We start from the raw sequence: 26,228 nt of genomic DNA on the forward strand, positions 1-26,228 counted from the left end.
TCGGTGCTGATATAAATTACACTGATCGTATAAGTTAGGTAATTTTCATTGAGTTATTTTATGCAAAGACAATATTAGTGCAGTTATTGGTTAGTTATAACTCAAGAGTTTTTTGTGAATCAGTGACAAAAATAAATAAATAAAATAAACAAATATTGTTATTGAAAAATAATAAAAAAAAGAATTACCTCAAATTATTGTCTTCCATCATATGTATCTAAAAATTACTACATACAATGTTTTTTTTATTTATTTGATAACATTTGATATAAAGCTATAAAACATGAGCTGCTCTAAAATATATTCTAACACATTTTTAACATCAATAAGTTGTAGAAAACTCCCTTTCTTTCTTTCTTTCTTTCTTTCTTTCTTTCTTTCTTGAGCTTGATGTTAGGTAGCAGCTGATCAATTATATACAAATCATGATGAAAATCTACTCTATATTCGCATTACTTTACTAGAAGTTGCATTGGGCTCAACAACTGTTTTATTTTGAAAGTCACAATAAGAAGTCTTGCTTGCATGTCATTGCTGACTTCACGGTGATGATGCTGCCCCTGATGGTCCCGGACCGGCCAGGAAGGTATCCATCTGGTGTGTGTGTGTATATCTCCTTGGGAAGTGCCATCCACGGATTGTGTTGAATTGTGTTGAGAAAGTATCCAGTGATCCGAGTGGAGCAGCAGCAGGCCCATAGAGGAGGTATGTGGTCCACGTCGTCAGAATTATTAGGTCTGCTATGCTGCAGTGACTGTGTCTGGGGTGCAAATCCTCTCCTGGAGCACGGAGACTTTGTTTCCATGCCCCTTGGCTACACGTCTGGTCCCTACCTGGTGTTTATACCATCCTCCCCGTGATCTATACACACCCTACAAGTGCAGCTGCATCCGTTCACCGTGCATGAGGGCAGTGTGATGATAATGTGAGGCCACTTAGATAGCAGACTGGTGCTCATTGTGGAAGAGGAGAGGAGGGCGGACTGAGAGTTAAGAGGACGCTTTTCTAGGTCGGTAATGAACGCTGTGAAGCCGATCATGCCGGATGGAGACCGGTTTCTTTGTGTCAAGTCGCACAAGTGGAAGTGTCATCATTTCACTGTGTTCACAGCTAATCAGCAAAATTGCCATATTTATTGGAATAATCATTGTGGCTGGCGCCAATTTAAAAGCACGTTTGGTTTTTACGAGGGATTTATTACATTTATTTTATGGACGAACAAGAAAAATATCAAATAAAGAGCATTTGAGCAATGTAGCCACGAAAGAAGCCTTGCGTTATAAGTTTGTAATTACCTTTATTTTATATTAAAGGTTTAGTGTATCCTTATTTATCGTGCAGTGATTTCATGCAACTCAAGCTCCTATGTTTAATAATAACTAACCGCCGACAACTTCCGTACTGGTAACTGAGCTATAGGCCTCCTGATATAGTAATGACTTTATTATGCCTGTAGCTGTCCCCTCAGGCTTTAGGAGGGTAAAAAAAGCACCTGTGAGTATCAATAGATGTACATGTAATAATGGGATATCCATCACATTATCAGCTATCAGATGTGGATGTGTAAGGAGTCCATGCCTTGCAGTAAAGTTGCCGCACCCTCATACGCACGCATCCTGCATGCACACATGTACGCAAGCACGCAAGGATGGAAACACACTCACACACTACATCACACCATTAATACAGTGGTGTGGAGGGAAGGGAGGGTGTAGGTCTTAGAGACTGCTTCTTTGTCACAGATGAGCCGTTAATTACTGACAGTAATTATATCTGTGCTACCCAACAGCTGATTTAAAGAAAATATTGTGTGTGTTTATTTATGACTTTTATGAGTTAAAACGTGTTTAGGACAGAGCAGATAAGAGTAGAGGGGCCTTTAGGACCAAGAGGCCTCGGACAGCCTTACTCAATAAAATTGTCTTTGGAGTAATAATTTGTTACTTACTATAAATTAATTTAATTTTACATGAGAAATGCCTAAAACCTTTGGAAGTTTTCATACTGCCTGGAATAAAACTGTGGATTGGTCCAAAAATAACCTGATTTAAACATGTAAAACTGGAGTTAGCTGTTAAAATATGAGGGCTTGCTACACCATCCAATTCACATGTGTGTGTATTTTTATCACAGCATTCACACCTGTGAGCAGTTAAAATCTAGAGGTGACTATTTCAGATGATAACATGATTTTAGATAATGTAAGTGGAAAATGTGTACGTACCAACCATCAGTTTAGGAAATGGAGTAGAGGCAATCAAAACCATTCTCAGTTTAAGCTAAACATATTTTTACATGTTTTCTTAGGGTTAGGTTTAGGGTTAGGGTTAGATTCTTGTAATATAACAATACAGTGAGTGTAAGCAGTGTTATGCTCCTTCGGTCCTTTCAAAAATAATAGTCCCATTGACCCTTGCTTGCCCTATTGTGACCCTTAACTGGACGCAGCTTCTTTCTATTTATTATGACGCCTCTGCACACTGAGCTGTCAGGTCTCAGGCAGTGACTGACACAGCCTACTCAGCCTTGTAGCTGATGTCAGTCACAGTGTGACAGACTGGTCCCAGAGCAGCATTACTGATCCTTCTCTCTCCTCTGTCATCTTATTCTACTGTAAAAATGAGGTACTGTAAACAGATTTTTTTCATAGAAATACTGCAGATTCCTTTGTCAGGTGGTTATAACTTTTCTTCTGTTTTGATGTACACTGTGGTTGCTTTGAATCAGATTGCCACCCTTTAGTATCTACAAAAAGCAAAAAGTATTCAGCTGTATGTTTCCCTCTTCCTCGCAGATCAATAGCCATGTCTTCCAGCTCAGCGATGGTGCGGATCCTTATAAAGGGTGGCAAAGTGGTGAATGATGACTGTACCCAGGAGGCTGATGTTTACATCGAGAACGGCATCGTCCAGCAGGTGGGGAAAGAGCTGATGATCCCAGGTGGGGCTAAAGTGATTGATGCCTCAGGGAAACTGGTGCTTCCTGGGGGCATCGACACTAGTGTCCACCTGGAGGAGAGCTTCATGAATGCCACCACAGTAGATGACTTCTACAGCGGTACCAAGGTAACAGTCTTTTCATATTGTCCCAAATTTAGAGAAGCAAAAGAGCAAACTTCATGTTTTATCACCTTTGTCACAACAGGAAAGATTAAGATTCAGAGACCATTGAATTATTGAAAAAAAGGTTTTTTTACTGATGTTAATTTTAGTCACACTGTCAGTAATGCATCATTATTCTGTTCTTAATATTCGGAGATCAAATATTTAGGTTATTTTAGGCAGGAATACTTTTGCTGTCAAAGTTAGAACTAAGAAGTCAGACCTCAGACACAAATTTATAGGTCACTCCTCCTTCCCTTAAGAGAGCCAGAAGTAATATATCTATTACTTTGCAAATAAGCAGAGCACAGAAATTACGTCAAAAACTGGCACATAAAATAGTAACGAAGCATTTAATTTTAACATCTAGCTGCAAGCAGAAAAAGCAGACAAACCAGCGGTACTAACATTAACAATAGCTGTTACTAAGGATATAAGAAGCATTTATAAAAATAAATGTCACTGGGTTGCATCCAGAGTTTATTTCTCCAAAATTAGACAAAGGTGTTTTGGCAATTTTGCTCTTGGCAAGGGTGAATGTTGGAGGCTGATATAACCGGGATACCCCACTCTGCTTCAGGGCACTGTGATGACTCATCACCCTGTAGTACTTTCAGCTTTCTAAGAGGTGACGGATGCTGGGAGCGAACAGGCCGGTAGATGCTGGTGACAGACACAATTCTTTGCTGCTTTCCATCTCCGCCAGTCATTCCTCTTCTCTGTCTCTCTCCTGGCCCCTCCCTGCCTGCTCCAGTATAAGTCCAGAGAAAAATGCAGATCAGTATCTGTTTCCATGGATACCGGGGTGCTGCTGCAAAGATTGCCGCAAAGCCTTTTCACTCACGCTATTGTGCTTGGAGACAATGGTTCCCAGACCCACGCCCCCCTAACACCCGTACTCCGTGCACGCCGCTCGAGTCTCTAGGGTCAGCTGACAGATGCTCAGTGAAGCATGAAGCACAAAACACTTGTTTGGGTTATTAAGATTTTCCTTAACTTGTGTCTGAAACATCTAAATCTGCTCGTAGGAGGTTAAAAAGTAAGAAGTGCTGATGCTGTAAAGAAATGATATAGTTTGTAGGTTTTAAAAAAACATGATTACACTGTAAGGAGCACTCAATCCTGTGCTTTAACTGCTGAAGGATTTATATTTCCATCAGCAAGAATGTAAAGATAACCATTAGCATTAATGGTAATTGAAGCTATCACTTTTATGCTTGGACTCGGGGCTGTGCTGATTAGTAGATTAAAGTTGTTTTAGTAGTTCATAAATTCTAGCACAAAATAGCACAAAACGGATTGCTTCATAAATCAATCCATTTTGTGCTATTTAATCATTTTTAAAGAAGCAAATGATTAAGTTTAAGGATTTAATTTAAGTTCGTGTCATATAGTCTCAAATTATTTAAGTCTTAAATTGCAGCTGACGATTCTAAACAAACTGAATAACAGCTTTTAAACTGAAACATCTCAGTGAAAAAAAATCAACTATTATAGCAAATGAAAAAATGTCAGAGCAGGAAATACACCACATGTTTTTTGCAACTTATTTGACAGAATTAAATTAGACATTATAAGTGACTTCAGAGCTACTTTTGTTGTTTTTCCAGGCTGCTTTGGCTGGTGGCACCACCATGGTGATCGGACATGTTCTCCCTGAGAGGAACGAATCTTTGCTGGAAGCCTACGAAAAGTGCCGCAACTCAGCCGACTCCAAGGCCTGCTGTGATTACGCTCTGCACATTGGAGTTACTTGGTGGGGACCCAAGGTACTGGAACACTGTCGCTCTATGTCATTGTAATACGTTTCGCCTCCACGAACACTTCTTCTAAAGTAAAAACTCAACTTTGTGACTTAAATTATTATAAATGACCAGTGTGTATAAAGTATTGCAATGGGTTTCTAAGCCCCCCCAAATGCAATATTAGGAACAGTTAGCAGCACTTTTCACATTTCCTTTCTCACAAAGTACCAGAATCTATTCGAAATACCTGGAATATGTTTTAAAATCCTTGTTAAATTTGACTAACTTTGTAATAATGAACTTGATGATCTTTAGCTGCTAATATGTCAAAGTACAAATAAATGCAAGAGACTTGTTATTTTTAAAGAGGACCTGTTATGCTAATTTCCAGCTTCTTATTTTAAATCTAGTGTTCTGCTATGATAGCTTTGAATTTACAGCTCAGATTAATCCTTATTCATATTTTGCTTGCTCATGAACATTTGAGTTCATCTTTTGTCAGAAACGAGCTGTTTTCGCTCCCTTACCCCACCCTTTAAGACGACTTCTTTTGATCTGGTTGCCCCTTTACAACCAGTGGGTGGGGCTGTTGTGCTCATAGCTAGCTGTGTGCCTGAGATGATAATGCTGACCTCATTCTTTGAATCTTTAGCCATGTTTAATATGAGCCTCCACCACTACAGGACAGTCAAGGTAAAAAGAAAGAGCATCATTTGCCAATTCTAAGGTTTTACACATCAACACAAAAAAACAAAACAAACCCCATAAAAACAAAATCAGGTCCTTAGCAGGCATTAAAATGAGGTAACTGTAATCTACAATATATTACACATTACACTGTGTCATTATTTATTATATCCTTTGTATTATATTTGACAATAATAAGGAAAAGCATAACAGATCCTCTTTAAAATAACTATTTTTGCATTCTCCTTAAATCAGGCTGGATTTCATAACTGACTTAAATTAACAAGTAAGAAATGACCCATATTTGCTTTATGACTTCATAGTTGTTAAAAACAATACTGGAACAAACTATTTATTTCAAAAATACCAAACTTTTTTTGTAAAAATAAGAAATCCACTTTGATCCCACCTACTTACAAGAATAAATACTTTAACTCAAATAACGGCATTAAACACTCAAATTAACTACTTCAGTTTAACCTTTTTTTTCTGGATAAGGATATTTTGGAGATTGAGGCCACATTTGAGCTTGTGTCATTGTTCCCCTTGTACAGGTTCGAGCTGAGATGGAGAAGCTGGTAAGAGACAAAGGAGTGAACTCCTTTCAGATGTTCATGGCGTATAAGGACATGTTCATGCTGCGGGACAGTGAACTCTTCCAGGTCCTGCAGCACTGTAAGGACATTGGAGCCATAGCGAGGGTCCACGCTGAGAATGGGGAACTTGTGTCAGAGGTAAGGGATTTACTGGGAATTACAGTGTGTGTACGCAAATGAAAATATTGTTAAAGTTATTTAATTACATTTTCTATATATTTAAAAAAAAAACATTATTACTTTTTTTGTCAGGGTGCCAAGGAGGCATTGGATCTTGGCATTAGTGGCCCAGAAGGTATTGAAATCAGCAGGCCTGAAGAGGTATAAACATTTATAATTATAACTCTTAATGATATCCAAACTCTGGTCAAGGATATGAGATATTTTTTCTATGATTGAATAAATTCCTTGCTTTGATTTACTGTGATTTCCTTGCAGTTGGAAGCAGAAGCAACCCACAGGGCGATTACCATCGCCAACAGGGTGAGTAGGATGTCAGAAAAAATGCAGTATAGAAATCAAAATAAGGTCATTATAAACTCTAGGGATGTTAAACATAAAACATTTTAATCACCAATCTTAGCACTGCTAACACTGCAATTTAACTCCAATGATTAATCTGCACAGAGCTGTTTTTGTTGGACAAAATTGTCTTTGTGCACAACCACAGTTGATTTTAAACCAACAATCAGGATGTGATTAAATTAAAGGGCAGACTTTAGGCTTTAATTTAAGGGCTCTAACAAAACTATTACATTAGTTGTTTAGCAACCATTTTCATACACAGTGCCCCATTTTCAGAGGCTGAAATCTAACTGGATGGCTGACTGACAAACAGTTTAAGTAGGGATTTTACCCTATAATCTAAAACACCTTAAGACTACAGTTATTATCATTTGGTAAATAAAACTGAAATGAATTTAATTTAATTGAATTTGAATTGAATCAGCGAGACAGCAAAACTCTGGAAGTGGTCAAATCAACAATCTGACACTTTCTTGGAAATAATGAATGCGCGGGCCAGCTCAGGAACACCTAAAAGCCTGAAACACCACAAAAGACAGCTAAAGTGGATGATTGCACTGTTCTTTTCTTGGTTAAAAAAACAACAACCCTTCAAAACATCTAGCCAAGTCAACAACACTCTGGAGGAGGTAGGCGTATCGTTGCCAAAGTCTGCAATCAAGAGACGCCTTTATGAATATAAATACACCGAAGCTTTAAAACAGGGTGCAAACCACTGCTTACACCCAGGAACAGGAAGTTCAGATTAGACTTTGCCATAAAACATCTCAAAGAGCCTGTATAGCTCTAAAAAACACAGATTTAGCAGATAAAACTCTAAATTAACTTGTACTAGAACGATGTAAGCGAAAAGTATGTAGAAATTATTTTCATCCATGTAGTTTGTCCAATTACTGTACTTTTGAGACTTTGAAAATAAGGATCTATGAATAAAAATAACTGTACTTCTTCAACAGTTAATGCTGCTTTTGTATTAAAAAGTCTGTACAAGCACTTGTGGACCTAACTATATAACCTTTTTGTTTTCTGTTAGGCCCACTGCCCAGTTTATCTTGTGAATGTCTCCAGTATGTCTGCTGGAGATGTAGTGGCTACAGCCAAGATGCAAGGTGAGGCTCTTTATCTTTTATATTTAGTGTTACTATCTTTGAAGCAAGTGATGTGCATTAAGGGAATGTATTTCTTTGATGAGATTTGATCTACTGTTACTTAAATGTCTGCTTTGATGATCCTAAAGTCAACTGAAAATCAGTGTTTGCTTGTCTTTTAAGCTCCTTGCACTATTATTCTAGCTAATATATGTCCTTATTGAAATGTCTGACCACAGGTAAGGTGGTCCATGGAGAAACAACAACTGCCCACACTGTCCTGAACGGTATGCAGTACTATCATCAGGACTGGTCTCATGCAGCTGCCCATGTGACTGTGCCTCCTCTCCGCCTGGACCCCAATACTCCAAATTTTCTAATGAGCCTGCTTGGAAAGTGAGAAAAAAAATACTATAACATCTGTCGTTAAGTTTAATTTAATATGAATGTTTCTTGTTTCTTCCACTGATTAAATAATTAATAATAAATATGACTTCCTTTGTCCTGCTTCAGCGACACTCTAAATGTTGTGGGGTCTGACCATCGTCCATTCACCGTCAAACAGAAGGCCATGGGCAAGGATGATTTCACAAAGATCCCTCATGGGCTTCCTGGCATTCAGGACCGTATGAGCGTCATCTGGGAGAAAGGGGTGGTATGTGTGGCTCTTTTGTTCCTGTGTGGCTGTCAGAGAACTTTCACAAATAGGACATCTGTTTTGGTGGTTATGAATGTGAGCTTTTAACAAACAGACAGAACGGGCAGAAGAGACACAAAAACATCTTGGTCTCCTTTTACTGGGTCAAATGATTTAGTAGCAGTTTGTGTTTTGTGTTTATCCCTAGTATTAGAAATGGATTCAAATGTGTGTGTGTGTTCTCATTTTCAGATTGGAGGTAAAATGGATGAGAATCGCTTTGTAGCAGTCACAAGCTCAAATGCAGCCAAGATCTACAACCTCTACCCGAGAAAAGGCAGGATCATCCCAGGAGCAGATGCTGATGTGGTGGTCTGGGACCCAGAGGGATCCAAGTATGAAACTCAATCCATCCATTTATCGACCAGCTTGTCTCAGTGCAGCTTTTATATCAAAGCTGTAAGGCTGATCCAGCGTTTGCTTTGCTAAACTGAGTCACTTCTGTCTTTCAATCTCTGCCTACAGGGTCATTTCTGTTGAAAACCAGGTGCAGGGAGGTGATATTAACCCGTATGAAGGTCTGCGCTGCCACGGTGTACCGATTGTCACCATCAGCCGTGGACGTCTGGTCTACGAAAATGGCATGTTCACGTGCGCCGAGGGCTCCGGAAAGTTTTGCCCACTGAGGACTTTCCCGGATTATCTCTACAAGAAGATGGTTCAGAGAGAAAAGGTATCAGCCTGACCTGAAATACACTTACAAAGCATTGGTTTATAAACTTAAATTTTATAATAGGATGATACGGCACAGTTGTTTCATGTATTTTTCTCTATCACCGGTGCCGCACTCCCTACTGTAATGATTGAACTTCCCATTTGTTATATAAAAAAAAAAATAGGATAATTGACAAAGCAGTACTAAAAAGGCAAATATCATAGAAAAGGTTGAAGGTTGGTTAAAAATAAACCAGAGCTGCACTAATTTAAGTTAATTATATCATAATTTAGAAACATGTATTTTTCACACTATATTTCTCCTTAGTTATATGTATAATTGTAGTTTATTGTGATTTCATGTCTCATCCTCCATAGTGGAACTACAAAAGATGGAAAGCTAGAAAATCAAAAACGAATTTGTATATTTAACCAGAGTTGGCCAAATAGCTCTTAATCAATTGGGATGTTCTGTGAGAGGGAAAATGTTAGAGATTGTTGGAGCTTCCACTACAAAGCTCAGTGTTTCTCACTGATTAATCTTGATTCTGGAGGTGTAGTTAGCATCTAAGAAATTTTACAGTGGGGTTGAGAAATATACTCAGTTGCTAAAACATGCATTGCTTTCAGTGCCCCCTGGTGGAACATAAAGCCCCTGCTAGGGGACAGCAAGGAGAGTTTGCTGATCCTATCATCTTCATATTTTTTCCTTAAAAAAAAAAAAAAAAAATCTCAATAATTGATAAGAATTCTTGGATCAGGGTGTGTGAACTTTGTTAGATTCAGACAAGATTAGAGGATTTGAAGACTGTAATGAGATTAATTTAGAATGTCAATAAATATGTGCTACTTCAACTTATGTTCTCTACATTTTTACAGGAAGCCTGCAGCGTAGTTTGTTGAAAGTATTGTTTTTAAGGAATACTTATTGCTATATGTTTCTGCCAGTGCCAGGCGGTGAAAGCTGTGGAGCGGGAACCCTACACAGGTGAAGTTGTTGCCGTGGCAAATTCTGGAAAAAGAGACACCGGCTCTTCAGATCTAGACACTCCAACACGCCCCTGCACCCGGCATGGGGGCATGAGGGACCTCCATGAGTCCAGCTTCAGCCTGTCTGGTGAGGACCAGCTGATTCATACACATGGCATTGTGAATTTTATAATTATGTTATAGATACACAAAAGGAGGAATTTCCATGTTAATGGAAGCTACGGGACACTGGTAGCTTGTGATTTGGTGGCGCTGCTGCTGGTTTTATAAAATGTCTAATGACTGGCCTGATGAGGGCGCTATAGTCAAAGTAACTTTGAATAACAGCACTTTAAGTCAGCTGAAGACTATAGTTGTCCCATGTTTGGGATCAAACTTGTTTGTTTAGGCCTGCATAATCAGAGCAGTACTTACTGGCAAGCTGCTGAGGTAGAAATGACGAATGACAGGCAGCAAAAAGTCTCAGTAGAAAGAGAGTAAAGGTTTCTGACAGAATCTCACCTGCTTCCAGGGTGCATGCTGAAGAACACGTCTGAAAAGGTTAAAACTCCAATAATGATTCTAACTGTGCAACACGTGTTGCTTTATGCCTGGGAAGTCACTTCACCTGGGAAGATAATAATTGGAGTGTAGTTATAGTGAACATTTATGCTGAAGGAATCCTTGTATTTGTACCTTACATCAAATTACTTACCAATAGTTTTATCAAAACCATAAATGCTTTGATTAAATGGAAAGCAAACAAACACTTCCATCCTTTTAGTTATGCTCCATTTCCTAAATCTCCCGGAACTTAACATAAGCTCTTTAGAGAAGCCTTTACTGTACTACTGCAAAGTATGACTGAGCTTCAAGTAAGTTCTTCAAGGCAATAGCAGTTGTTTGTTTTTCGTTGCCTAATCCAACGTGATCTTGTCCCCGGTTGCTCCAGGTGCTCAAATCGATGACAACATTCCAAAGAGATCCTCAGCGAGGATCCTTGCTCCTCCTGGTGGAAGATCCAGCGGGATCTGGTAACCAGTCAGAATGCTGCTACGTAAAGCAGAAGAATGATATTTGAGGAAAATGTATGGCCAAGCAAGAAGACTTGTTTTACTTTAGAACATGTGTGGAGTAACGGAGTCATGTTTTCATTTTGAACTCAGTGCTGTTATTTAGAATTGTAAAATTGTATGACGTGGCTGTAATTATACTGCAATACGGCCAGGGAAAAATGTTTGCTAAGTGGTTATTGCTACCAAATTCCAGTGAAATGTTAACCAAATATAAGCAGCAGATATAAATTGAGTTGCAGTTGAGTTACTTTGGTTATTGGATTCTGGTAGGGGAAAATGTTGAGTCTTATTAACAGTTTTAGAAATATGAAGGTGAGTCAAGGTTTTTATGATGCGATTGTGTTACCTCACTGTAAAATACGATTTTGCACTTGTATCATGTACTATTTAGATGCCTTTTTACATGATTTCATGTCACAAGTGTCACAAAATGTCTTTTTACTCAGAGCCACGATGAATGAAATGTGACAAATTCCTACAAGGATGTCGACGTGACATTAAAAAATGTCAGTTGTGAAAGGAAGAGTTGCTACTGATCAAATGATGAGGAATATCATAATTCAAGCTTACTGTTTTTTGTTATCATTTTTTTATATTGCATTATTTGTTATGTTCTTTTGATGCTACTATGTTGGAATGATTACACAAATAAGAACATGAAGTCTTTGCTCACTGGTTCATCAGGTTCAACAGCCTTATAGCAGAATAGACTTCTGTTCCACCTCCACCAAATGTGAATGAAGCTATGCTGTGAGTACTGTGCATGTTAGCATAGTTAGAAGAACTTTAACAAGCACTGATACTAAACATGTTAGCATCTTTTCTGATCATATTTATTTCCACAGAGAGCAAACAGTCTCACCCAAATGGCCTTTTTCTCACCTGAGAACACATCATCCTGTACCACTGGTGCACTTTTAACAACTTAACAACTTTGGTTCACTGTGGTCAGGGTGTTATCGGTCATCTGACTGACACGTCTAATGTAGCACACCACTGTGAAGCACATACAGTGCTCAACAAACCTATTAGACCACCACACAGTGTGAGTTACCACCGGTGCCCCAAATTAACTCCTGAACTTTCAAATGTACTTTTACAAAAAAAGAGATGAAATAGTTAAACACATGATCATTTTTTGATTCAGATGCCAAATTACAGCTATTTACTTACATTCCTCAGTAGAAACATTTATTTTAGTGGTTGAATGTTGTGCTTGAATAATTTCTGACCCAAATTTGTGCCTGCTCAAAATTTGGGTATAAAAAAGTATATTTTACTTGCCTAACAAACAATATAATTTTAGTTTTTAGTAAGTTTTTGACAGATTTATAAAATATTTGTGTTTTCTTCTTTTTATGACAGGTGGTCTGATAAAATTTGTTAAGCTCTGTATAGAAGCGGTGAAGGGATCCACTTTAGTGTTCATAAAGTTGAAATCTTCAGAGGATCAAATGCCTTCTTATGACACTGAAAGTTTGTATGTTTGTTTAGCAACTACAGAAAAGCACTGATACTTTTTCAAGTTCTCTAATACTGTATTTTTACTGTTCATTTTGTAGTTACTACTTGTGAATATTTGTCTCGGCAACCGATTCTCTCTCTTTTTTTGTATTTTGATCATGCATTCAGGATTTAGCTCATTTTAGAATCAGTTATGTTCACAAGATCTTCATGCATGTTCTAGTAAAACTCCTCCATCACTGTTTCTTTTTGGACAGAGTTCACATTTTGCTCCAGTGCATTATGCTGTGTCTTTTCCCCACCTAACGTACACTGGTGCTGAACAATGTGTCGTCACATTGAATCCTTTTATCTCCTTTTTTCGCCCCTTGGAGCTCTCTATCACATGATGTGAGTGCAAATAAACAACAATGAAATCAAATCCTGTGTCTGATTCCTGGCTATACTCGATATACTGCACATTCTTTCACAGGAAAATTACAATTTTATCCAGTTTTATGCTTTTACATTACATTTTTCATACTTCTCTATATTTCGCAGACATTTGCCATTGCTAGTAACTCTTTTGGCTTGTTAGGCTCCTTCGTCACATTTCACCAATAACAATTTTCACTTAATAGGACAAATGTAAATAACTGAAAACAGATGGCATATATAATTAGACAAAAAATATAAGAGTGCTTTTTCTTCTTTTTCAAAAAGGGTCTGACCACTTGATTGGAAACTGTCAAACTAAATTAAATTTATACTGTAGATATAATAGATACAGATCACAACTAAAATACTGGACCCAGCAGTATTAACAGCAGTTTGCACATTAAATCAACCCATAGAAATTCTAAAACAGTTCTTTTGTAAAAAATGATCACTCCACTTTGTCCTTCGTTCACATATCTTATCCAGCAGCAGATAAAACAGCAACATGTGAAGCCTGACCCCACAAAAACCTTAGTCACTCGCAGTCCTAAGATCCAACCAGACACATCATGTGTCTCTTAGCTGGAACAGGCCAAAGTCCTATTTATAATGAACCTTTAACAGCATGGAGTCGGGCGCACGCGCAGTAGAGGCTGAATTGTTGCAGCCCCAGACAGGGCGGCCCGTTACCAAGCACTGCACCGCGCAGGGTCTGACAACGACGACAGCAACGGGCATTGACATAAGGAATACTGCCAGCGTGATAACACCACAGACGCTCCTGAATACAGTGAGTATCGCCGCATTTACGCCCTGCCGACCCACCCCGTCTCTTAAATCTCTCCTTTTTCTGCGCGTAAAGGGGTTTAACGGGGAGCTGTGCTTTATTCCCATGCAGCGAGGATATTTCCCGTGCGCTGACAGTCCTGAGGTATTCGGGGAGGCCTGTAGAGGGGGCCGCTATGAGAGCAACACCCAGCGTTGCGGCTTTTTTAACCAAAAGCACCCAGCAAACGAGCACATTTATTGTTCTCAGCTCGGGTTGAAATGTCAGACCCCCGCCCATTTGCTCTTGCTTGACTTCAGCGGTTTGCGCTCAGGATTTTATTTATTAATTTTTTGCTGCAGTCATTATGGGAGCTTTTTCCAAGGCCCGATAGATTTTTGGAGAATAGATAGACTTCCCTTCGTGCCCTTATTTAATAAATGTACGCCCACTGCGTGGTCCTTTGCTGCTCATGTAGCTGAAACATTGTGATTTTTTCCTCATCCTGGCTAGTAGTTGCTCGTGGGGTTAGACGCTACAGCCATGCAATTTCAGTATAGCCAATGGCCCGTGGGAGAATGCGTTGCTGAAGGTGCATTCACAATAGAAGTGTTATCATCAGAAATCACAGCACGATTCAGCATCAAACTAAAAACTGACAGACGTGGTTTCATTAGTCTTTGGCTGTCAGGTGCAGACAGAGCGGCGTGTGACCTTAAAAAGCATCATTTTAAAGTCGCCACGTTGCCCGTGTTAATATGCATATTGGTGCAGGAAAGGTCTGAGGTGTTACAAGATCATTTGGACATGACACCGCATTAACAGGCAAGCAAAGTGAGCACAGAGAAGGCTGGAGATGCCAGATGTGTAAAGCTGCTGACAAATACTCCGGATTTTTTTCTCTCTGTATAATCAGGGAGGATTATGCTTGAAACACATTTTTAGATTAGAACTGAGAATAAAGATGCTTCTTAGGGACTCAGTTTATGTCTGAAAGTCAAATTTCCTCCCTAAAAGCTTGATATCCCCATTCTCAGTGGGCTTTACAGCTGCAACAGACTGTGGCCCAGCCCCAGGATTTACAGTCAGACAGGGGGTAAAAAAATAATTCCTAAAAATTGAAGAAACTGCAGTGCATTTTTGGAACCTGCCTGTATAGATTATAGGGTTTAATATTAACATGGCCCAACGAAGAAATCCAGGTCAGTACAGTAAAAAAAAAAAAAAAAAAAAATGGATTCAGTGAAAGTAGTGCAGTGATGTAGATTCACAAGTTAATGAAGTCAGAAGTCAGTTTAACATTTCCTAATTCCAGCTTCTTGAATGTGTTGCTATCTCTTTATGTTTAACCGAGATAAACATTGTTTATATAGCGCCAAATCACAGCAACCCTCGGGTGCTTTGATACTGTAAGTTAAAGACCTTATAATATTAGAGAGAAAACTCCAACAATCAGTTGACACTCTATGAGCAAGTGCTGGTGACAGTGGGAAGGAAAAACTCCCTTTTAACAGGAAGAAGCCTCTGGCAGGACTAGGATTAGGGAGGAGCAGTTGTAGCTGGTTGGGGGTGAGGGGAAAGATAAAAGAGCAGAGGGAAAAGGAACACATGGAAGAAAGCCACAGTTTAAAAACTAATTAATAATGATTGTTAATTGTTAGTGATAAAAAGCCATAGTGGTGTAGTAGATAATGGCATAATAATCATGTATAGTAGGTTTATATGTTTTGCAGTGTTTGCATGAGAAATAGGCACATTGTTTTTAGCAAGTAATTAATTGCAATAATAATCATTATTTAAGGCCTAAATAAGTCCTGTTTCAGTCTTTCAAATCCAATATAAGAAGCTTGGTAAATGTTATGTACAGTAGTTGGTAGCTTGGTTAAGGAGCATGCAGAATGGTTACTTTGCCTAGATTATACTATAAAAACAATCCCTACATTTTTATACTCATACCTTGCACTGACCAATCAGAGAGATTAATCATTGACCAATATTCTTCCTTCAACTTCCATTTAAGGTTTTCAAGTCTTGCTAACAGGAAAATGTAGCTGAGTGGTTGTTTCTCTCTTTTCGACTCAGGGATGGCAGTGAATGTGTACGCAACATCTGTGTCCATTGACAACCTCAGCCGACATGACATGCTGGCGTGGGTCAACGACTCTTTGCATCTCACTTACACCAAGATTGAACAGCTCTGTTCAGGTGAGGCCTGAGGTTATTTTTTCCCCCTGAAATAAGCTGCTGAGGTAATTTTGGGGCAACTCTTGACCGAAATAACGAGATTGATTTGTTGTGTCTTTATGTTTTCAAGGAGCGGCGTATTGCCAGTTCATGGACATGTTGTTTCCGGGGTGCATTCTTCTGAAGAAGGTCAAATTTCAAGCCAAGCTGGAGCATGAATTTATACACAACTTCAAAGTTCTTCAGGCAGCTTTTAAACGGATGAGTGTCGACAAAGTCAGAATCACTTTATTATGGTTTTATTATTTATTTCATTTATGATACCTGAGATAATTAATTGTTTTACCTTTCATACTGATATACGTGTGTGTATCAAGTGGAGCTTTTCAACTATTTCCTGTTTTCATTGTCCAGATAATTCCTGTAGAAAAGCTTGTAAAAGGGAAATTCCAGGACAACTTTGAATTTGTGCAGTGGTTCAAGAAGTTCTTCGACGCCAACTATGACGGCAAGGAGTATGACCCTTTACTAGCCAGACAGGGGCAGGACGTGGCCCCTCCCCCCAATCCAGGTGATCACTTTATCCACAAACCAAAGAGAAACCAAGGTAAAGCCAAACATTTTGCCTTTGCTGCACGGTCTTGCTGAGCTTTGGATGGCTCAAAAGCGCTCCCTGCAAGCAAGTGGTGTGAGCAGCACGATTCACAGAATGACTTCTTTGATCCATCTCACTGCCCAGCATTCGCAAAACCATGACACTTTAGGTACAAGTGAGTCATTGGTAATATTCTAGTAATCGTCACAGTGCCTAGTGGGATGCAGCGTTAGTTTGGCAGAAAATCCACATTTGTTCTGATCGATCATGATCAATAATGCCCAAACACCTGCAGAAACAGCAAATATAGTTATTTCCCCAGTGTCCTGCATCGAGCGACTGATGCAACACTGTTGCAGCTTTGTCTCTATTAAAGCTGGTTTGATAACAACAAATTCTTCCCTTTCTACTAACGAGAGTGGTGTCAGCCTGAACAGCCTCGCCCTGTCTCTGTAAAAGCTTTTTGCTTGAAGATCATGGCAAACAATCTAATTTAAGCTGTAGTATGTCATAAGCCTGCTTTGTGACTTTGTCACTAGCAAGCAGTGTGTTATAAATGGGAAGAATGATTGCACTTATTTTTAAAACTGAAAATACCATAGACTGTATATAAAAGATGGATGTCACTCATTGCCTTGTGGGCTGCTGTTTCGAAGCCTCAAGTCTGGCATTTACCTTATTTGAACATGAGCGTCCGGTTTTTGCACTAGTTAGCCATCTTGGTTAGCCAGGTGCTAATAATGAACAGTTTGAGCAACTTGGAAAACAGGCTTAAAAATGTGCGTAGTAGAAAAACTGAACAGCCAGCTCCTTAGCCTGTTGCACCCTGAAGAATAGCAATTATTTTACCATTATTAGGCCCATAATTTATAACATGAATATCATTTGTAATGTATCGAAGCAACCAATACATTGTGAGAATTAAGGGCATTTTTTCACTGACTTGTGCACAGTCCCAAAAACTATTTGCAACCAGGAAAGCCACCCCATCTTGGCCAGTAAAAACAAAAAACAATGATAAATAAAAATACGTTTTGCACTACTTGATTAGCGTTACTTTTAAGACCTGGAAGCCGCTTCCATCTTTTATATACAGCCTGTGGATAATGTGTTCGCATGTTTTGTCTTTGAGTTTATCTGAAACACCTTTGCTTAAGCACTTATAGAGGTTTAGTAGGCAACAGGTCTTTTCGTTTTTAAGATCTTGAGTCAAATTAAAACAACCTTTGGTCATTTATATAAATGAATCGATAATTTGGCTATTTAACCTCAGCACTCTAAATATGTGTCATTTCTATCAGTTTAGTTGTAAAACAATTTGAAACCTTTTACATGTCAAAGGCATAAAATTCTTCTACAAGATGATTGCATCAGCGCTCTATAATGTGCTATATCCATCGCCACAACTGCTAACAAGCCAAAATAAGTGCAATAAATCTGTCTTAAATGAAATGCTGAACCACTCCCACCATCTCTAACCACTCCAGGACCACAGAGGACATCCCCAACAGTTCCCAAAAACATGCCAACACCGCAGCGGGTCCAACATAACACTCCAGCCTTGAGGAAGAATCCGACTTTGTCAAGAAATGGGGGCAGTGATGCTGAAATCATGGAGCTAAATCAACAGGTAGAGTTGAACGGGAAGGACAGAAGGCCGTGTGGCTCTTTTGTTCTGATTTCATCCTCCAGACTAGTTTTTGACTACCAGCTTAAGCACCTTTTTCTGTTTTTCTAAGTTGATGGAGTTGAAGTTGACTGTAGATGGCCTTGAGAAGGAAAGAGACTTCTACTTCAGCAAACTACGGGATATCGAGTTGATCTGCCAGGAGCACGAGAGTGAAAACAACCCCATTCTCAGCAGGATAATTAACATTCTCTACGCAACAGAGGTATCTAGCCATTATAACAGATATATAACAGATTGCCATACTCTCTCCACTGTTGACAGTGAAAAGCAAGGAGAGCAGAAGACCTGATAAAATATTATCAGGTTTTCTGCCCTTCTTGCTTTCAATTCAATTCAATTCAATTCAATTCAATTCAATTCAATTCAATTCAATTCAATTCAATTCAATTCAATACAATACAATTCAATTTATTCAACGCAAATCACAACATCAGCTGTCTCAAGGCACTTTTTTAAATACATACAGAGAAAAACCCAACAATCATATGATCCCCCATGACCAATTTAGAATTAGAATCAGAATCAGAATCAGAAAGGGTTTTATTGCCAAATGTTGAACAGATTTACAACATTAGGAAATTAGGTACTTTGTGTGAGACATACATTAAGACAAACACTTAAATAAAAAAAAAAAAGTGCTAAGCAGATTGATATATAGATGAACACAGGTGATGATCAGTGCAAAGTTGCAACAGGTGTAGAGAACACAATACAGGGTCATGGGAATCCCCCAGCAGCCTACGCCTATTGCAGCATAACTAAGGGAGGATTCAGGGTCACCTGATCCAGCCCTAATTATAGAAAGGAAAGTTTTAAGCCTAATCTTAAAAGTTGCAATAGTGTGTGTCTCCCGAATCCAAACTAGAAGCTGCTTCCATAGAAGAGGGGCCTGAAAACTGAAGGCTCACCTTCCATTCTACTTTAAATACTCTAGGAACAACAAGTAAGCCTGCAGTGCAAGAGCAAAGTGCTCTAATATGGTGATATGATAATATATATATATATATTTTTTTCTGTATCTTAGGAAGGCTTTGCACCTCCAGATGATGAAGACCTCGATGAGCAAGCTCACCTGGACCAGGACGAATACTGAACCCATCGTGTCCCTACCCTCAAACATCTCCATCTTTCTTCCCCTCTTCTTTTTCCCCTCATTTTTTTTCTCCTGTTTGCACGCTTTCTGTAAATACTCACCATCATCCCAGCTTTCTGTCTGTGTTTTCCTTTCTTTCTCATGTGCATATCTGTTGGTAACCTCCCCCTCCATCCTCTGGCCATCTACACACTCTTCACAACATCTCCGTATCAATATTTGCTGCTCCTCCCTGCCTCCATTTACACAGTAACAATAACAGTAATGTATGACACATCCCCAGTTATTTCAGCATGAGTAATGCAGAAAATAGAGCCGAGAGCTGGCTGGCATGGAGGTTGTTATGGCGAACAGTTGAGTTTAAGTCTGTAAATATTACCGACATTTTGATTACCGAAGGAACAATGTCTTTGCTCTTTATGGAGTAACTTATTTGCCTTTGGTGCGTTGTTAATACTACTGTTAGAGCACAGGACAACACTGCTCCCATGTGCAATCAGGACACTCCTTGAGCTACTAAAACTGTAACAAAACTGACTTTTTATTAACACTTTATTATTTATTATTTATATTTCATTTAACTTTCTGTAGCAAAATTGGTGCAGACCTACTGTACGTGAACTGAAAGCTGAGGCCATGTGTGTTACTCATATCGGTTTGTGCTTCAGTCAAGCTTTTGGTTTCTGTGACGGTGGGTCCATGGCATGTAGAAATGCTGAAGGAAATTCTTTGGTGTAATGACTCAAGACTTATGATAAGTGCTCTGCAATTATTCATTATTGATCAGCAACATATCTGAGCATGAGAATGTTACACATTGACTGTGAATGAGTGATATTTTGTATGTGTATTTTGTGTGCAGATTTTCTTGGATGTCGCACGATCCTGGTTAATTGCCATTGTATCTTTTTAGGCTGACATACCGCAGTCTATTTAGGTGTAAAATGTAAAGGTGGAAAGGCACCTGGATTCTGGCAACTTGGTTATCGAGTGTAGCAGATCTAAAGGTTTAACTCTACAATATGAAAAAGCCTGACACTGAATTAAAAACAGAGACATTTTCACATGTTCTACTGCTAATCATGCTGTCTTTATACTTTAAATTTGCTGTAAAGGGTTGCCCAGGGTTTTAGAGGTGTCTCAGAGAAAGTCATTATTTAGAGATCTAAGACCAGTTGACTGGTCATCAAACAAGGAACTCTCCTTGTCCTTCCCTAGTTATTTTTACTTTGCAAACTGGCTGTTATCTACTCTGGAACTCGCATTCATCGACCATATAAACATCTACAGAACACTCATCTTTTGAGTTTTGAATAAATAAACAGTTGTGAAACAAGTTGTTTTTGGTGTATTTGGGGTGATGCATTGTGGTGAATGACTGGGATTGTATTAGGAAAGTTAAAATGTGTTAACGTAGCTAAATTAAACCTTGCAAACTATATGTTTTTTTAAGACTTTACCTGAAATTAGAAACTAATCAGCCAAGCCGTTAAAGATGACTGATGAAGTGAATAAAATTGGTCACCTTTCATGACCTGAAATACAGCCCAGGGAAATCACAGTATACGTGTCAGAGATAATTATACCACAAACTGAATTGGTTGTATAACTATAAAGCAAGGCTGTTGCTAGGATCTTGAAATCTCCGTGCTTCACAAAGGTTTAATTCACAGAATGATCCTGAAATTTAAAAAAAAATCAGTGCAATTTCATGTCTTGGGAGCTTGGAAAGAAAGTCACTGGACTTCTGTAAGTTTGTTGAAGATGAGTTTCCTCTCATCAAAGAAGCTTCTTCAGTTCTAAAACCAAATGGTGGAGAGCCCCAGGTATTTACACCCTAGTGGGAGTTGTCACTTAAAAGGTCATGACCCACTATTGATCATGTGCCTCATCCTTTTGCCAGTTAATAGAATTATCCAAAATGTCAATATTTTTTCTAATATGACATTTGCCATATTTCCAGTCTTCTTTTTTTTAAAATCTAATATTTTTTTCCTCAAGTGTATTAAGTCATAAGATCAAATGTGTGTTAATAACAGTTAATGTTCATAAGATTATTTTTGCAACATTAAAATGGTAAAAATTGACCACCTTCCCATTGATACATTAATTCTAATGCTTATAATCTTAGAGTCATGAAGCTACAGTGCATGACAATACATTTACATTTAATAGAATTCAATGTATCATATAAAAACCAGTGAACATTAGTGAATGTTTCAGAAAGATATAGGGACTCAAAATGGGCACTACCAAGACCACTAATGAACTGAAGTACAAACAAATTCAGGTATGAAAATATTGATAAATCACAGATTGGCAGATGGAACATTCATATACGCATTATTTGTGTTTAAACAACTATTAGTAAATATGGTCCAGTGACACTATACATTCTTTTAATGGCAGGAAAGAAATCTGCCACATTGTGTTCTAGCTGGTACAAGGAGATATGATCATGAAAATATGCACTTTTCACAGCAGATGGCATTTCAGTGATTATTTTAACATGTATCATTCCTTTCATTTAGATGAGATAATTTCAGGATCCTGGAAGTCTGCAGAACTAACTTCTGAGGAATTCTGGTATAAAATGATAAAGTTAACCCTGTAAAGCCTGAACCACAAAACAATTGCCAGAAAATTCTAATTTGCTTATTTATTTTTGAAAATGGAGTGGTTATTGAATCTTCTGACAAAATAAGTAAATAAATATGTATTTTCCAACAAGTGTTGTTACATTTGGTCATTGCTTGAAGATATATTGTGCAATTTGTGCAATCACATGCACCTCAATAAGGAGACATCATTTTGAAGGAACTGAACATGATTTATTGAAATACAGCTATTTAGCAATTACGCCCCCATAGTGCTATGTAGAACAGGAAGTAGAACAGGACCCCTGGAGTCTAGACGCTGGTGGTGGAGATGAAGCAGGTGGAGATAAGGGTGAGGAGCTCGATCTGGCCAGAATGAGGTAGGGATGGGGAAGAGGCAGGAAGTAACAATGAGAGTCTCAAAGGCTGAATGACAGAAAAGCAGTGCGATTTAAAGATCATCACACAGAGGCTGACTGGTTTGCAGAAGGGGGACAAGAAAATGACTGGAGCAGAGTGATGAATACAGAGTTAAGTTAGACAGCAAGGGAAAAGTGAAAGTGTTGCAAGGAATAGAGAAGCCTGACACCCAGTAACGATGAAAGATGAGTGAATCTTGATCTTCCTGCATAGATTAATTCTAGGAATATTCAGGTCTTTTGCTTGTAGTCTTTTTTTGTGAATGAAACGTTTTCATTTTTTTTAAATTGGAAGAAAAATGTTCTGAAGTTCTACGTTTCAGCCCTCTGGTGGTAATTGGAGGTGTTGCAGGTTTCTTTTGTATATTTTGTATTTTGTGTAATGTTCGGTATTTTGAACAGCTCTTACTATGCATATGATTGTTTTATTGGTAAAATGAACACAACAAAAGAGGATTTCTATTTTTTTTTCCAGATTCTTTTTTAAAAATTCATCTTTGGTTTCCTGAACTATGCAATCTGCACTCAAAAATCACAATATAATGATAACCCTTAGACACATAGTATTATGAAATTTGTTTTAGGTGGCTGGAGTAACAGATGAGACTGTTTCAATTTCCAGAAACTTTAGACAATCACTGCAAACACTGAAACTTGTTGATGTGTTTACTCAACAAGTTGACACAATTCCTTAGGACACAGTAATATACATCATTATGTGTTTTTTAACCAGAACACCTGCTCCAGTTAGAAATATGTGAGACTGAAAAGAATAATTTCTGGCACTGAATAAAATTTAGACATGATGTAAATTATAATTAAAGTATGGCCTCAGAGATTTGGATCTCAATTAATGAGATCCATGGATAAACTGTTATGTTAAGTGACTGTCCCACTTCAAACAAAGTGACAGTTTTTGGCTACTCGGAGGTGAAAAATGACCATAAAAGGATGCAATAAAAAGAGGTATAAAACAGGAAAAAATGACTACAAAACACTACAAACAAATATGAGGTGTGGAAAAAAAAACACCAAAAGGAAATTGTCATGTTAAGCAATGCAAAATACTGTAAAATAATGTATGTAGATGCAAAATTGCAAAGAAACACAAACTCTCGACAAAGATCATTATAGCAATTATTATTATTTTTAATATAGATCACTAGAAAGAGGCAGGGCATATTGTTTTTAAGCCACTCCTGTAATTTTGTGTCTCTTTCAGAGTCGCTCCGATGTCCAGTTTGCTTTTTGTATCAATTTGGTGGATTTAATTTTATGTGTATTCTCTTTTTATGACACAAGAGGGCGCTATTTGTTTTCATATAAACAGAGGGGTATAATTTCCCATGCAGACTCTCCAGGTGCAGGTGTGTTCACTGACCCATGCTGTAATTTGAATATTTGCTATATATTCCATATTATCATCCCAGAAAAAAACATTTTTGAAAAAAAGTTTTTATTATGCGATGATAAAAAAAATCTTAAAAAATATATATTTTAAATATTTTACTGGACTGACAGCTAACCTAGCTCTGATTCTGATACACAATTATCAACGTCTATAAAACAAGGCGATACCGTCTCTCCGAGCTGTACAGTCAGCACAGGTACCTGTAAAGAAATCAGCTCAAACCTGTTGGGTTTTCATAGATTTATGCTGTCATGAGTTGTGTAGAACTGAACATCTTTCAGCACATAGAAAAAAGATAATATTACATCAGTTTAATATACCTTCCTTTTAATTGATGTTCATGTATTTACATTTAAATATAGATTTGGTTTGTCAGAATGAGCAAAATGAACCAACCAGTATCTGGCGACCAACTAATATGGGCCCTGTTAATGAGACAAATATAATGGAAAGGTTGAATGAGCCTCTCCTCACATGACCTCTGTGTTTTCTGTTTCATTGGGAGAGGTGGGTGGTTTCCTCCTACAGTGTGTTTTGCACACTTTCATGCATCACTGCTCCTCACAGTTTAAGTTCTGCTGTCACACATGCTCTCATTCACTTCCACTGAAAACTGAGTCAGGATGGTGTTTCCAATGTTGGTGGTTCTTTTGTTAGGCTTTCTGAGTCAGGGTGAGAGTTTTGAAAACATTTCTGACATATAAAACAAATTTTATGTTTGGTGACATGTTATCTGCTCCTTCTGTGTACATTGAGTTTGAGAGTTTAAAATGCCTTACTGATGTTTACTATTTGAAAGTTAAAAGATTCTGTTAAAGTCTTTGTTTTATTTCTTCATTTCAGAGTCATTTGCCAATAACTTTCTGACTCAGACTGATGAAGCCAAGTCTGTCAGTCTTGGTGGGACCGTGACCATCAGCGCAACAGGGAGTTCAAATATAGGTCCTGATCTCAGTTGGTACCTTCAGAAACCTGGACAGCCTCCCAAACTCCTTATATACAGAGCATCAACTCGCTCCTCGGGAACTCCGTCACGATTCAGTGGCAGCAGATCTGATTCTCAGTACACTTTAACCATCAGTGGTGTTCAGGCTGAAGATGCTGGAGATTATTATTGTCTGGGTGCCCATGGTGGAGCATTCACACAGTGATATATAGCTGTACAAAAACCTCCTTCAGCAAGACTGAAGGCTGCAGGTGCAGATAGCTGGTGCAGAGGCTGTGATGAAAGTTACTGGCCCAGTGAACACAAAAAGAGCACAAACACAAGAACATACTAACATACTAAAAGCTTAAACATGCTGATTTAACTCTGCTAAAAAACAGTAAATGTAGTTTTCTTCTTGAACTGATCAACTAATAGAATAGAAACATATTATTTACTGTTACAAAATACACTAAATCACAGCTAAATCACAACAGTTGCCTCAGAGAGCTTTATATTGTAAGGAAAGGGCCTACAATAATACAGAATAGACAAAACTAAAACATGTTATGTTACTGAAACAATAAATAACGGGTTATAACCATGACTGTGTGATAGATTGGTGGTCAGTTACTGAAAGGATTTTCATTGAAGTGGCACTACAGTCTTAAAAATCTGTAGTACATTGTATTTTCTTCTCTACATTTTGCACTGCACACAATAAGGTAACATAATAATAAGATGTTCTAACAGTTTTTAAAATAGAGTTCTCACATTTAAGATAGATACATAGACTAAGTCACAAAGTGTTCCACATTTACAATATAATGCAAATGTAAAAAAAGAACTTCACATATCACATAAACAAGGTACCCGTACTTTATACATGTATTTACAATACATGTATTTTTCAGTTAAACATTTAATATAAAACATATATTTACTTTTATTTGAAATTGATCTTGATTATGTTTCCTGTCACAGGGAAACATAGCAAAATGGCATAAAACAATATAAGGAAATGCAAATAAGCAAATTAATAACCAAATAAGCCAAAGTATAAAAACACTCTATAAAGAAATACATTGAATGCAAAAGTCACAAAATGGCAACTGAGACACAGACAGACAAAACATGTATAAAAACCTTGACTTGACAGAAATGAATTAAAGAAAATTACAATTGGCCAGAAGGAGACAAAGAAAATGTGTTTTTTCATCGATGTCCAGTCTGCTTTTTGGATCTGTGTATCAGTCAATTTTATATGTATTCTCTTATTTTGACATAAGAGGGCACTATTTGTACAGCAGCAATGTACAATTTCCACCCAGACTCCATTGGTGCAGGTGTGTGCTCACTGACCCATGCATTAATTTGAATATCTGTCGCACACCCTGGATGCAAAATAGTTTTCTATAGTTTCAGTATGATACAGAATTTTTTTCCCTTCTGTAAAATGACAGTTTTTAATGTTTTGCTGGGTGGACAGCTGTCTTTAAGTCTATAAGGCCGTCTCTCTGAGCTGTACA

General features: G+C 38.0%; 2 protein-coding genes and 1 gene segment (V, D, J or C); all 3 read left to right on the plus strand.

Annotated features, from left to right (window-relative positions):
• Positions 1-552: 552 nt before the first annotated feature.
• On the plus strand, positions 553-12,449 carry dpysl5a (dihydropyrimidinase like 5a). Of its 2 annotated transcripts, none has more exons than XM_026152683.1 (13): positions 553-705; positions 2,795-3,065; positions 4,712-4,870; positions 6,088-6,267; positions 6,382-6,450; positions 6,568-6,612; positions 7,688-7,763; positions 7,982-8,138; positions 8,256-8,397; positions 8,632-8,774; positions 8,905-9,112; positions 10,042-10,210; positions 11,015-12,449. In XM_026152683.1, exons 2-13 carry the CDS (start codon positions 2,805-2,807, stop codon positions 11,098-11,100), a joined length of 1,695 nt encoding a protein of 564 aa, XP_026008468.1. In that variant the 5' UTR covers positions 553-705; positions 2,795-2,804; the 3' UTR covers positions 11,101-12,449. The 2 variants fall into 2 exon arrangements, with proteins under 2 accessions (XP_026008468.1, XP_026008467.1); XM_026152682.1 differs by lacking the exon at positions 553-705 and adding an exon at positions 2,511-2,624.
• A 1,197-nt stretch (positions 12,450-13,646) lies between these two features.
• Positions 13,647-20,683, plus strand: mapre3a (microtubule-associated protein, RP/EB family, member 3a). Of its 2 annotated transcripts, none has more exons than XM_026152740.1 (7): positions 13,647-13,809; positions 15,868-15,990; positions 16,100-16,245; positions 16,384-16,576; positions 18,052-18,194; positions 18,304-18,456; positions 19,279-20,683. In XM_026152740.1, exons 2-7 carry the CDS (start codon positions 15,870-15,872, stop codon positions 19,345-19,347), a joined length of 825 nt encoding a protein of 274 aa, XP_026008525.1. In that variant the 5' UTR covers positions 13,647-13,809; positions 15,868-15,869; the 3' UTR covers positions 19,348-20,683. The 2 variants fall into 2 exon arrangements, with proteins under 2 accessions (XP_026008525.1, XP_026008526.1); XM_026152741.1 differs by having other exon boundaries at positions 13,650-13,809; positions 16,384-16,540.
• A 3,698-nt stretch (positions 20,684-24,381) lies between these two features.
• On the plus strand, positions 24,382-24,925 carry LOC113012039 (Ig kappa chain V region 3381-like). The segment is given in 2 exon segments: positions 24,382-24,446; positions 24,618-24,925. Coding segments are annotated over 2 exon segments (357 nt in total).
• The last annotated feature ends 1,303 nt before the right edge of the window (positions 24,926-26,228 follow it).

Source organism: Astatotilapia calliptera, chromosome 19 (assembly GCF_900246225.1).
Source record: "Astatotilapia calliptera chromosome 19, fAstCal1.2, whole genome shotgun sequence".
Taxonomy (NCBI): domain Eukaryota; kingdom Metazoa; phylum Chordata; class Actinopteri; order Cichliformes; family Cichlidae; genus Astatotilapia; species Astatotilapia calliptera.

What these genes read in the sequence shown, in the direction of transcription:
- mapre3a (XM_026152740.1), top strand. Translation starts at nt 15,870, where the DNA reads ATGGCAGTGAATGTGTACGCAACATCTGTGTCCATTGACAACCTCAGC. An exon ending in CAAACCAAAGAGAAACCAAG is followed by an intron (nt 16,577 to 18,051) that starts GTAAAGCCAAAC and finishes TAACCACTCCAG; the next exon opens with GACCACAGAGGACATCCCCA. An exon ending in TCATGGAGCTAAATCAACAG is followed by an intron (nt 18,195 to 18,303) that starts GTAGAGTTGAAC and finishes TGTTTTTCTAAG; the next exon opens with TTGATGGAGTTGAAGTTGAC.
- dpysl5a (XM_026152682.1), top strand. An exon ending in TCATCTGGGAGAAAGGGGTG is followed by an intron (nt 8,398 to 8,631) that starts GTATGTGTGGCT and finishes TCTCATTTTCAG; the next exon opens with ATTGGAGGTAAAATGGATGA. An exon ending in AGATGGTTCAGAGAGAAAAG is followed by an intron (nt 9,113 to 10,041) that starts GTATCAGCCTGA and finishes TGTTTCTGCCAG; the next exon opens with TGCCAGGCGGTGAAAGCTGT.